General features: G+C 41.4%; 1 protein-coding gene across 1 annotated transcript; it reads left to right on the forward strand.

Moving 5' to 3' along the window:
* Nucleotides 1-8,939: 8,939 nt before the first annotated feature.
* LOC131687472 (uncharacterized) lies at nt 8,940-13,721 on the forward strand. Its single transcript, XM_058971559.1, has one exon. It carries the CDS (start codon nt 8,940-8,942, stop codon nt 13,719-13,721), a length of 4,782 nt encoding a protein of 1,593 aa, XP_058827542.1.
* The last annotated feature ends 370 nt before the right edge of the window (nt 13,722-14,091 follow it).

The raw sequence follows: 14,091 nt of genomic DNA on the forward strand, positions 1-14,091 counted from the left end.
AGATCGCCACCGCCTCGATAGACCACCATTTTGGTATCTCCGGTCGCCATCTTTACGGATTAGAGTCAGCGTGGTCAAGAAGCTGACTAATCACGCCTGTGTGGACCGAAAGAGGGCAACGGAAAGTTAATCGGAGTCTTTCGTCGTACTCCTGGGTCGGACACGACCATACCAACCAGTTACCAACCGCCGTCACTATTCACCAGCTAGAACCACCATCGGAAGCTACCATCGCCACCAGCCAACTCCACTACCAGCAAACCGCAACAGGAATCGCTCCGGGGACCCGTCGTAGCCACCGTCACCGTAATTGCAACACCGTCAAAGCGCAAGTACCTCTGTGACGTCACAATTAGATCTATGCCTTGTAGGATTAATAAAATTGTAATATGTATCGAATTTGGTGATTTGGTAGTGTCCTTTAACTGCAGTGAGCCATGCTTAACTTCTATACACGTGTTTTTCCATCTTTCGTATTCCGTACTCGTTAAAGGAGTTTCAAGCCTCATCGTTGGATGGTGGCATAGAAACTGGTCGTTGGTTGCCTGCTTTTGAGCTTTCGTCTTTTATTTTAGAGTCTTTGAATCGGCATTCCTTCACCCTGGATGAATACGTCAGTTGATGGACCCGTTTCCACCTGTTCCCGTTGACGAATGAGTTACCTGGTGAGTATGTGTGAAGCATTGGATTGACAACATTGAACATATTTCTTCTCCCAACACCCACTGAGCAAGTCGAGGGGCTACAAAATGTCTGTCTCAGCTCAGTTTGTTTTATTTGTTTTGTTTGTTTTTGTTGCCATTGTTCATGGGCTGAGACAAGTTGCGTCCACTACTCTTGTATGAGTTCTTTGGTGGGGGGAGTGTGGTGGGCAATTAAAAAAATGATATTTTGATGTCAGAAGCACCATTTAGTATTCTTCATACTTTCATTAGCGATTGTACATATGGAATATTATTTTGAAGCGTCAGCTTTTTAAACCGCTTTGAAGTTGAAAAGTGTTGCAAGTAACCCCGTTTGACGGTACGTTACGTTATACTTTCCCCTGCTGCTCCCATATGTTACAATTTTCTAAATAACAAAATTCTAAAACCAAGTATAACACCGTGCTTTCTGCTACGCGGTAAATAGGTAAAAATAACATATTTTGGTTTTATTTAACAATTTTTCCGTTTGATATAGTAACAACCAAGATTCAGGTTTGATTTTATGAATACTGCTTGAAACTACCAACAAATTAATTGGTTAGCTTTTCAATAGTTTCAACAAATATTTGGTTTGAAACAACAAAATCATGATAAGTTTAATCGAACAAACACGCTCGAAGAAACAAAAAAGGACTTTAGTATTAACCAAAGGAGAGAACAACTCAAATTTAGTTGAAATCAAACAAAGATTCTATCAGTTTTTAACAAAGGGATCAGTTAGATCAAACAAATTTTATTTTGTTTCAACAATGTTCAACAGAAGCTTTAGTTGAACTAAACCACATACGTGAGAAACGCCCATTTCAGTTTGAAACGGGCATTTGTCAAGTTTTAAATTCAACTAAACGTTTTGATGTTTCAAAAAGGCCTGATTCTTCTGCGTGTACACTTTTAAACTAATCGGTTGTTTCAATTAATCGATTATCTCTTCCTTTTGGCATTAATCGACTGCAATTAGAAACTTTGTGAAATATATGCAAAAATACTCAGACTGGATAAACCGGAGAAAAAAAATTGAGTCCAGTAACGCTTCACACACGACGTGGCATGAATTTTTAACAATATGTTGAGTGAACTCTATTCAACTTCTTTACAAATACAAAAAAAATGTGAAAAACCATAATAAAATTTTGAGGTTTTACCAAGCTGGGCTGAACTCAAATAACTGATCGAAGGATTGAAGTAAGGTAAGTATTGGTTGAGACTATATCTAATTTTCGGAGCATTATAAAAATAAAACTAGGTAGAATAATCAGGCTATTTCCGCCCTATTTCTATTATCACCTTGCCCATTTGAGGCTGTTAGTTAGATCGGCGTCTGTCATATTAGGGCAATAGCTCGGTGCTAGTGAATTTGATCTTTTCAAATGGACTAGTATTGGTTCTAGGTCTTATCAAATGCAGGTGTATAAGCTTAAATCCGCTGTTTTTTTTGTCAAAAAAAACACAGAAGGCAAAAAATATATTGATATTTGATATTTATTTATTTACACCAACAGGCCCCTTGGCCCCAATGAATGTTCCTTATACTAGTTACAGTTATAAAATTTACATTTCATACAGGACTAAAATATAACAATAAATTTCTTACAGGACAAAAATATAACACTTATCACATTGTTGCATTTGGAAATAAACACTAATAATTCAAAATAAACAAGATAACCAAAATCTTCATTGGTCGGTAATGTGTTGTTCAACATCCAGGTTTCCACGTCATGTTGTTCCGGTTGACAAATTCACGATAGCGGACGTTTCGAGGCCAAGTCGTCGCCTGCAGGGCTAATGGCTTCCACTTCCCATCAAGCCCTATCCTGAATGACGCATAGTCAATATCATCGATAGACTTCCACCCGGGAACAAGTTTTTTGATGTCAATTGTGTCATTTGAATTGAGTACAAGACACTGTGAAACTAAGGCACTCACTTCGCTTTCGGTAACATGTGGTTCTATATTCGACAGGAACAAGGAGAAATCCATATCACTTCGATGGGCATTACTAGTTGGTGAATCAAGCCGATTTTCATTCTTCGATTCGTTCGGTGAATCTACAGGAAACCAGGGTAGAATTAAATGGGCATAGAGGCTTCTGTGGCAATAGTTGAGATAATGTGTTTTGAATTTCGTCGATTTTTGATTTCATATAAGCCACCTCATATTCGATGTTGTTCGAAGATGGGATCGGCTCTGACGACTCAGTCAGCGAGGTAGCGACAGTTTCAATGAATGCTTCCAAACACTTATCGCATAACCAGATAATATTCTTGGTGAGTGCATTGATGTTGGCAAGGCGATTTTCTTTATTATATTGGTTCATAGGTAGAAAGCAAAGATATTGGTACCAGTTCAATGGCACTGCATCAATTGTAGTTCGAGTAATTAATGAAATTGTGAGGCACCCTTCCTAATTCGACTAAAATTGGCTCTTTATTCTAATACGTTCGAAAACTCGTTATCGCTTACAACGTGTACGAATCAGAATGTAATGCAACATAAACACATTGGAGAATGTATTACACAGTACTTGAAGTGCAGAACTAGAGACAACGCCATATGTCTAATTCGAAAGGAGAAAAAATTCGCTAACTAGCCCCAGACTCTCCTAAATATTATTATATGATAAGGACATCCATATTCTAACAGCAGCATTTACCAAAAGTTTTTTAAACATACATCTTTTCAGCTAAAATTACACATAATGCTAGTTTCGGTACTATAAGTAGGGAAGAGTGGGTACACTTGATTCCACTTTTGTTTTTTACTCATAATTTTCAATGAAATAAAAATTTTACTTGCAAAATTCGTCATTTTGTAGTCAATTCGAATTGTAAGAGCTATGAATAATATGTAATTCCAAATACTATGCACTGTCAGTAATATTAACAGTTTTGAAAATCATACCAACACGAGGTTTTTATAAAAACGTGTAGAGTAAAAATTTCTGAAGTGCCCCCCCCCATTTTTCACAAATTGGTGAATTTTGCAAAACATGTTAATTTTATTATTTAGGTACCCGTAAACATCTTCATAAAATATTTTGTCGTTATTCGAAATATTTATAATAGTTTTAGTTAATTGAAAATTTATACACTTTTTTATTGTAATATTTTTTCAGCCAAAGTTTAATTTCGAATGGCACCAAACTTCACCGGTGGTTTAGCAAATATTTAGTCTAGAAAAAAGTCTAACAAATGTTAACTATTTCTACTATTTTTTAAACAATTTTTCAAATAAATGCGGTTTTAAATGGTTTCTTCACGCGATATTCATTCCGTTTAAGTTGTAAAATGTTGCATGTATCACCAGCTTTGAATTCCAAGAAAAAAAAATTTGAGCAAACATAAGGCTTTTAAAATATTTAATTTTTTGTGTTACCCGGCATGCGAATAACAACGCGCGAGCGAAACTGGCGCTGGTCGCCACGGTACGCTTGGACCAACATTGCACTAGCGAACCTGCCGTACTTTCCGCGACACGTTTAGACAAGTATAAAAGTTGGCAATGATGAGTTTCGGTTGACAAATGGCGTGTGACGTACTCAATCAATCAGTTACTGTTTATACGTAGGGGAGACCGAGGAGGGTAGAAACATTTTTTTTGTTTTTGTTAGATAAATCGACAAAAACTGTCATTAGATGACTGCTTAATTTTATATTTCTTACTTCTGTTTATGCTTTATCAAATTACATCAAAATAACTGGTACAAATCAATAACAAAGCATCAATATATTGATTTTTGTAACAGTGTTCTCTTTGTTTCAACTCTCCTCATACCGAGACAAGTTGAAACAGCGATGAATGTGAGTTGAAACAAGTAACCAAATGTTCTAAATATTATCAAATATACAATTGTGTCATTTTTATTCGTTCACACTAAGATAATTCCTTACAATGACATACATTCATATCAATATTTTCCACAGTGTACATCTACGTATAAACTGACATTTGTTTTGCCAATTAATCTTATATTTTAGTTACAAATGCAGGAATTTCTGCAATTATCCTAACAGTAATAAAAGCAAGATACTTTACCTAACCGTTTTGAAATTTGATACCCATTTTTCATATATTTAGTTATGTATTATTTTCCAACCACTTTCCCTAGAACATTCTGCATTCATTAAAATGGTTGATATGAACAGTAATACTATTTATGACCACAAGTGATACGAGGTTATGACAATAGGTAATTTGGTATCCATGTCGGTAGTATTTGGTTCATTTTAAGTTATGGTCACTTCGCTCCAAGCTTTAGAAGCTGATAGGAGTAAACAATTAGAACAAATGCATATTCCGTGGTTATAAATGACCTAGATCTAATAAATTGAGAACTTTAATCACGATTTTCAATTTAGGAAAGAAGAATGTTGATTATTATTATTTGTTCAGGAACGTTAACGTGATTATAACATTACCATAAGACTAGAAGTTCATCATAAGGAGAGTTGAAACAAGGTGTTTCAACTCTCCTAGGTCGAGAAGTAAGGCTTGATCCATAATTTACAATTTATACTCCGCAAAGATAGAAAGAACCGAATACAATTCATAAATGTTAACTCTTAGACTACATAATAGTGATACTTTCATGATCGAACATCACTTAATATCCTATTTATACCAATTTGAAGAAAATAACAAAAACTTACTTTTGCTCATTTTTATAGTGTGTTTACAGTAAATACTCAACCACTCATTTAAGGTAGTTAGCGTGTATTGGATGGTTTGTGGGCACGATACAAATAAAACAAATGCATTATTGTTTTATCCCTAACGGTACTCTTTCGCTAGTAGGGGAGACCGAGGAGGGTTGAAACAGTTTTTCGTTTTTGTTAGATAAATAAAAAAACTGTCATTCGATGATTTCTTATTTTTAAATTTCTTACTTCTGTTTATGCTTTATTAATTTACATTAGAATAACTGGTTAAAATCAATAACAAAGCATCAGTATATTGATTTTTGTAACAGTGTTCTCTTTGTTTCAACTCTCCTCATGCCAAGGTAAGTTGAAACAGCAATGAATGTGAGTTGAAACAAGTAACCAGTTACTTTGAATATTATCAAAACGTTTTCTAAAGCATCAAATGTTGCAATTGTGTCATTTTTATTCGTTCACACTAAGATGATTCCTTACAATGACATGCATTCATATCAATATTTTTCACAGTGTATATCTATGCATAAACTGACACTTGTTTTGAAAATTTATGTTAGATTTTGGTTACAAATGCGGGAATTTCTGCACTTATCCCAACAGTAATAACAGTCAGATACTATATCGCTCCACTAATTAACTATAACTGTAAAATCAAGAAATTTGAAACCCATTTATCATATATTTAGTTATGTATTATTTTCCAACCACTTCCCCTAGAACATTCTACATTTTTTTAAAATGGTTGATATGACCAGTGATACTATTTATGACTACAAGTGATACGGGTTTATGAAAACAGGTAATTTGGTATCCATGTCGGTAGTATTTAGTTCATTTTAGATTATGGTCACTTCGCTCCAAGCTTCAGAAGCTGATAGGAATAAACAATTAGAACAAATGCATATTCTGTGGTTTTAAATGATCTAGACCTAATAAATTGAGAATGTTGATCACTGTTGTCTATTCAGGAAATAATAATCTTGATTATTATTATTTGTTCAGGGACGTTAATGTGATTATAATATTGCATTAAGTTTAGAAGTTCATCATCGAGGAGAATTGAAACAAGGTGTTTCAACTCTCCTAGGTTGAGAAGTAAGGCTTGATCCACAATTTACAATTTAAACATCGCAAAGATAGAAAGAAATGCATACAATTCATAAATGTTAACTCCTAGACTACATAATAGTGATATTTTCATGATTGAACATCACTTAATATCTTATTTGTACCAATTTGAAGAAAATAACGAAAACTTACTACATTTTTTGTAGTGTGTTTACCGTAAATACTCAACCACTCATTTAACGTAGTTGGCGTGTATTGGAGGGTTTGTGGGCACGATATAAATAAAACAAATGCATTATTGTTTTATCCCTAACGGTACTGTTTCGCTAGTAATGAGCACTGTTTCAACTCTCTTTTGTTTCAAATCTCCTGTTTCCCCCTGTATATTAATTCATCGTTTTCGTTTGTTGAAGTAAGTTATAGTTATGTGGTTGATAGGTCACCCAGAAGAGTGCTGTAATTCTTTGCATAAAATAAAAAAAGCACACCCAATGCGCGGGGGAAAATCTTTCCGTTGATACACAGATAAAAATATTTTGTAATTTTACATTTATTTTCATGCACATATTTGGAGCACGAATATAAATGTAAAATTAAGTCCCACCACAAATACAGACGACTTGTTGTGCTTTCTTCAACGAATTTTATTGTAATGTAACACGTTGATTTAAAATTACAGTTTCGTTAAACGGAAAACCAAAGCACTTTAATGTATTTTTAATCCAATATTGCTGCAATATAAATAAATAACATGTAATATCAGACGAATGAAAGTGTGAAATCATATGCTTTTTGATGCTCCTATTGAGTGCATTGATTTTAACGTTATTTTCAATCAAATTTTTGATTCAAGCTATGTATGTTTACATTCGTATTGATTTACATGTCGCTTAAATTTAATTATTTTTTGGTGTGTATGATACGCACAAATTAAAAAAAAATGGATTGCAAATGTGCAATCGAATTAATATTTACATATGCGAAAGAAATGGTTTTACTCCACGTGAACAAGAACAAATCTTCAATAAAGCGATAAATAAACTATCGCGTATAGAGCTAGTTTGTACTGATTATACATTATACTGTTTGTACAATTATAATAAAATTACAATAGTTTGATTGGACGAAGAGTTATTTCAAAAATATTGATTCTCTATTTGCACTATGAAATTTACGCTGTTCAGCAAAAAAATGCAGTAGGTATGAAGGATCAGCAAAATGGAAATGCAGTAGGTATGAAGGATATGTTACAAATGTTATTTTCAAAAATATGTAATGAATAAACTGTTATATTATATGTTCGTGCAAAACGAAAAATGGTAACAGCGCGCCACCTATATCTCAGCGGCGCATGCAAACGACCAATGGCTCCATCGTTCATCGATCGTTTTATCGATGCCCAAACCGTGGTAGCTATCTTCTGCAACCAGCTCCCGGTTAAAACATATAAAAGGGGGCGCCGTCCGTGGTCGCGCCTCTTAGTCATCAACTGTTCGGAAAACGTCAAACCAGCGAGAAGTGGAAGTAATCATTGCGATAGTTCAGTGCGCGAATTCAACCCGTTACATTTTGTATTAGTATTAAGTATTAAATTAATTAGAAATACATTAGTTGAGCTAAATTCAAAGTGAGTGAAAGTGAAGTTCTGTTCTTTTGCTCTGCCCGTGGCCAAGTCACCGAAATCCAACGCTGTGTGAGAAGTAGCAATCGTCCAGTGATTACCGGCAAGAAACAAAAGGAACACCTTTCTCAGCCGTTTACCGTCCTACTACGCCGCTTCGGATTTCAACAGTAAGTCACCGCTCTCACCTGTGCAATTCGACATATGGTCCTTCGAACCGGATAAACGTCGAACTCCGTTTGTCCGCCATCGTAACACTCGCTGGACGCCGTTCCATCCGCCATTCTCGACGCTTGCTGATCGCCATCGCGGCCGGTTCGCCATTCAACTCTGCAATTGTCCGCGAAAGGGACGCGGTCGGAGAACAATACTGCTGTTACTGGAGGAAGACTGCTGCTTTATTTCATCGTACAAGGCATTTAAGTTGCCTAATTAAGGTAATTAGGGTTCCATTACCCGCCAATTGTCCCTTTTGAGCTGCGCGGTCTTCTGATTTCAGAACCCGTTCATTGACTTCTGCGAGTGCTTGCGCCTGTTGCTGCTGACTGCGACGCGGTTCCGTTATACACTGGTCCACCAAGTTTGCTGGCAGGCAGACCGCTCGTTCCGGACGTGGTTCAATTCACCCACACGACACGGTGGAGGAAATAGATTGCTGCTATCGACACTAACATAAGACGATTCTGTTCGCTCATTTCTGCTGGTGGAACGCTTACGCTAATTGCCACTGGATTTATATACCCGACAGAGAAGCAGGACGCTGCTAATTAAAAAAAATACAAGGCATACGCATTGCCTTTCACAGGTAATTAGGGTTCCAAAACCTTTACGCTTCTCGTTTGTGCTACGCGGTCTTTGCTTTGCAGATCCATCCCGCCATTAAAATGTCCACCGAGCGTCGCATCAAGAGTCTCAAGCTGAGACAACGGAGCTTGATGACGTCATTCAACGCCATTACGAGATTCGTCGATGAGTTCGACGATGAAAGGGATGCCATCCAAGTACCAGTATGGTTAGAGAGCATCATCAAGCTCTGGGAGGACCTCAACATAGTTCAGATGGAGCTGGAGTCCCTCGACGAAGCTAACTTGGACGAGCAACTAAAGCTACGGACCAAGCTCGAGTCGGCCTACTACCGGTCCAAGGGAATGTTGCTGGCGAAAAATAAAAATTTAGTTCCGAGCGTCTCTAGTTCTCCTTCAACTAGTCGTGGCCCTTCGTCGTCATCGCAGGTGCGCTTGCCTGACGTAAAACTTCCGGTCTTTAGTGGAAATTTGGATAGCTGGTTAAATTTCCACGATTTATTCGTTTCGCTGGTCCACTCTTCGGTAGAACTTTCAAACATACAGAAGTTTTACTATTTGCGTTCGTCATTGTCGGGTGACGCTTTGAAGCTAATTCAAACCATTCCACTCAGCGCAAACAATTACGTGGTGGCTTGGAATTTGCTGATCGAACATTTTCAAAACCCTGCGCGGTTAAAGCAGTCATATGTCGATGCGTTGTTCGAGTTCCCTTCGCTGAAAAAAGAGTCTGCTTCTGAGTTGCATTCACTGGTGGAGAAATTCGAGGCCAACGTCAAGGTTCTTCAGCAGTTGGGGGAGATGGTCCAATGCTGGGACATTCTGCTGATTCGGATGCTGAGTATTCGCCTCGATCCGACGACGAGAAGGGACTGGGAGGAATTTTCAACGACGAAGGATGCCATCTCGTTCAAGGACTTGACCTCATTCATCCAACGTAGGGTCACCGTTCTGCAGAACATCCAGGGCAGTACGGTAGATGTCCCTTTTTCCGGCCAAGCGAAAAAGTCTACTCAACGACCAGTCGCAAGTCATAATGCCGCACCGTCCAACGCAAGGAAGTGCATCGTCTGCAACAATCAACATCCACTCTACCAGTGTGCGACGTTTTCCAAGATGGCTCCGGAGGATAAGGAGAAGGAAGTTCGTCGCAATCATCTCTGTCGGAATTGTTTGCGTAAGGGTCATCAAGCGAAGGACTGTTCGTCAACGAGTACCTGCCGGAAATGTCGGGGCAGACATCATACTCAGCTTTGTTCCAGCCAACCACCAGCCAGCTCAGGTCCGAAGGCAACCCACTTTACAGATGAGAAGTCTACGACAGCTGCATCTATTAGCAATCAACCTACTGCATCTGTGTCAGCCACCGTCGAGCCTGCCAGCCTCGCTTCCGTTAGTCAAGGACGGAAGGCGATTCTACTAGCTACTGCTGTAGTCATCGTTGTCGACGACAGTGGAACCGAGTACACAGCACGTGCGCTGCTAGATTCCGGTAGCGAATGCTGTTTCGTTACCGAATCATTCTCCCAGCGAATCAAAGCGCAAAGGAAGAAGGTCCATCTTCCGATCTCTGGTATTGGTCAATCGTCGGCGCATGCCCGGCACAAATTACTCTCCACGATTCGCTCTCGCACAGGAAGATATTCGACCAATTTGGAATTCTTAGTTCTTCCCAAAATTACTATCGATCTACCGTCGACTTCCGTTGATACTTCGGCCTGGGAGATTCCGCCGAGTATACAGCTAGCTGATCCGTCATTCTGCAGTACGAACCCAATCGATCTCATCTTGGGAGCAGAAATTTTCTTCGACCTGTTCAAGGTTTCTGGTCGAATTCCGCTTGGCGACAACCTTCCAGTACTCGTAAACTCCGTTCTTGGCTGGGTAGTGTCGGGAAGGTCTTCTCATGGTCAACCGATTCCTCCAATCGTAGCAAATGTCGCCACCGTCAACGACGTGCACCGTCTAATGGAAAGGTTTTGGTCCATCGAGGAAGACAACGCCTCTCCGTGCTATTCCGTCGAAGAAGCCGCATGCGAGGAACACTTCCGTCGCACGGTAACCCGCAACACTGAAGGGCGATACATAGTTCGACTGCCACTGAAGCAGGATGTGTTGTCTAGCCTCGTCGACAACCGTCGCACCGCTCTACGACGTTTTCACCAGCTAGAAGGTCGTCTAGTCCGTAATCCCGACCTACATCAACAATACCGAGTCTTCGTCGAGGAATACCACGCGCTAGGGCACATGCAGCGCGTAACGGACCACGAGAATCCTCCCACTCCATGCTACCATCTTCCGCATCATGCTGTAGTGCGCGAAGATAGCACGACGACCCAACTGAGGGTAGTTTTTGACGCGTCGTGTAAAACCCCCAATGGACCATCGCTGAACGACGCGCTTCTAGTTGGACCAACCGTGCAAGAAGACCTGCGATCAATTATCATGCGAGCCCGAACACACCCAGTCATGCTGATCGCCGACATCAAGCAGATGTACCGCCAAGTCCTGGTAGACGAGCAGGACACTCCACTGCAGCGAATTGTCTGGCGAGTTTCCCCCGACACTTCGATGGAAACCTTTGAACTAAAGACCGTAACATACGGCACAGCCAGCGCACCATACCTTGCAACGAGAGTTCTCCAGCAACTAGCCGACGACGAACGCGACGACTACCCTGAAGCAGCTGAAGTTCTACGCAAGGATTTCTACGTCGACGATCTGTTTTCCGGTGGACACAACGTAGCAGAAACAATCGCTTTACGCAAGCAGCTCGACGCATTGTTGCTCAAGGGTGGATTCGAACTCCGCAAATGGGCGTCCAACGAACAAGCAGTACTACAGGATATCCCAGCAGAAAATCGTGCTGTACAAGGGTCAGTCGACTTAGACCGAGATCCGTGCATAAAAACGCTTGGACTGCACTGGGAACCGTCCACCGACCAGCTCCGCTACAAAATTCAGCTTCCTCCGTCAACAACAGATGCACCGCTTACGAAACGCATCGCGCTGTCATATATCGCACGTTTGTTTGATCCGCTTGGACTTGTCGGACCCGTCGTAACTACCGCCAAAATGTTCATGCAGACTCTCTGGACCTTGAAGGACGACGACGGCAAGATTTGGAGCTGGGACAACGAACTACCGACCGCCATCAAAGAACGCTGGCAAGAGTACCAATCGCAACTCCATCGGCTGAACGATTTGCGCATCGACCGTTGGATTCTTCTCGCCAATCCCGTATCAGTCCAGCTGCATTTCTTCTCCGACGCTTCGGAACACGCATACGGCTCGTGTGTCTACGTTCGCTCGACAGATGCCTCTAGTGCAGTCAAAGTTTGTCTGCTGACTGCGAAATCGAAGGTCGCACCCCTGAAAAAACAAAGCATTCCCCGACTCGAGCTCTGCGGTGCCCTTCTGTCTGCTGAACTCTACGAGAAGGTGACGTCATCGCTCCAAATACACACTAAAACGTTCTTTTGGGTCGATTCTACCATCGTGCTGAGTTGGTTAAATTCTTCTCCGTCGACCTGGACAACGTTCATGGCCAATCGAGTCTCCAAGATTCAGACCGCCACGCAAAACTGCTCTTGGAACCACGTAGCAGGCCAGCAAAACCCAGCAGACCACATTTCCAGAGGAATACCCGCAGAAACGCTTCTACAAAACGATCTTTGGTGGCAAGGATCTCAATGGCTCCAGAGCGACCAACGCGACTGGCCAATTCAACAACCGAACGCTAATCAGCCTCCCGAAGTCCTCATGGAAGCACGAAAAGTACCAGCAGCAGTAACTTCCGCCGCCGTTGAACCCTCATTCGTCGACCAGTTCGTTGAAACATTCTCCAACTTCCAGCATATGGTCCGAGTAGCCGCTTACTGTCGACGATTTCTTCAGAACTGTCGGAAAACTTCTACAGCACGAGCGGAATCAGCACATCTCACAGTCGACGAGCAGAAGGAAGCAGAAGCGACGATCATCAGACTCATCCAACAGCAAAGCTTCAGCAACGAGTACAAGGCCCTCCAACAAGCACAAACTGTATCCGCAAAATCTCCCATCCGTTGGTTTCATCCCTTTATCGGCGTAGATCAGCTGATTCGCATTGGCGGTAGATTGGGGAAGGCCAATCAGCAGTACGACAGCAAACATCAAATTCTTCTTCCGGCTTCTCATCACTTCTCCGTCCTACTCGTTCGCCACTATCACGAGAAGAATTTACACGCAGCACCCCAACTTCTGCTTAACCTTCTTCGCTTACGATACTGGATAACAGGGTGCAGAAGTTTGGCTAAACGAACAGTTCACAAGTGTGTGATTTGCTTTCGAGCGCGTCCCAAACTGCTTGAGCAATTCATGGCTGAACTACCCGCAGCGCGAATCACCGCAGCTCGACCATTCTCATCGACTGGCGTCGACTACTGGGGACCAATTCTTTTAAAACCACCCCATCGACGAGCTGCACCCACCAAAGCCTACGTTGCAGTTTTTGTATGCTTTGCAACGAAAGCTGTGCATATTGAACTGGTGAGTGACCTAAGCACAGCGAAATTCATCGAAGCACTTCGCAGATTCGTCTCCCGACGCGGATTGTGCGCCGAAATCTACAGCGACAACGGCCGCAATTTCGTAGGAGCAGCCAACGAACTTCGTCAAATAGTGCGAAGCAAGGATCACCAGCAAACAATCGCCCGCGACTGCGCCGACAATGGAATTCGTTGGCATTTCAACCCCCCACGAGCATCACATTTTGGTGGCCTATGGGAGGCCGCAATAGCATCCGCTCAAAAGCATTTCGTTCGAGTACTTGGAACGCACTCGCTTGCCTACGACTCGATGGAAACACTGCTAGCACAAATCTAGTGCTGCCTCAACTCCCGCCCGCTTGTGCCACTGTCCGACGAATCTACCGACTGGGAAGCACTCACGCCAGGTCATTTTTCTCACTGGAGCTGCGTTGAAGGCTGTCCCGGACACAGATGTCACCAACATTCCTTTCAACAGGCTTCGACAGTGGCAACAAATTCAAAAAATGTTCCAACAGCTGTGGAAACGATGGCACTTGGAATATCTGTCAACGCTACAATCCCGTTCGAAATGGTGTAATCCACCTGTGCCAATCCAAAAGAACCAGTTGGTAGTCATCAAAGACGAAAATTCCCCACCGATGAGCTGGCCGATTGGAAGAATCATCGAGCTTCACCCCGGCGACGACGGAACAACGCGTGTCGTC

This window comes from Topomyia yanbarensis, chromosome 3 (assembly GCF_030247195.1).
Source record: "Topomyia yanbarensis strain Yona2022 chromosome 3, ASM3024719v1, whole genome shotgun sequence".
In the NCBI taxonomy this organism is placed as follows: domain Eukaryota; kingdom Metazoa; phylum Arthropoda; class Insecta; order Diptera; family Culicidae; genus Topomyia; species Topomyia yanbarensis.

Bases quoted from the DNA above. Each gene is read 5' to 3' on its own strand.
- LOC131687472 (XM_058971559.1), top strand. From the start codon at position 8,940: ATGTCCACCGAGCGTCGCATCAAGAGTCTCAAGCTGAGACAACGGAGC.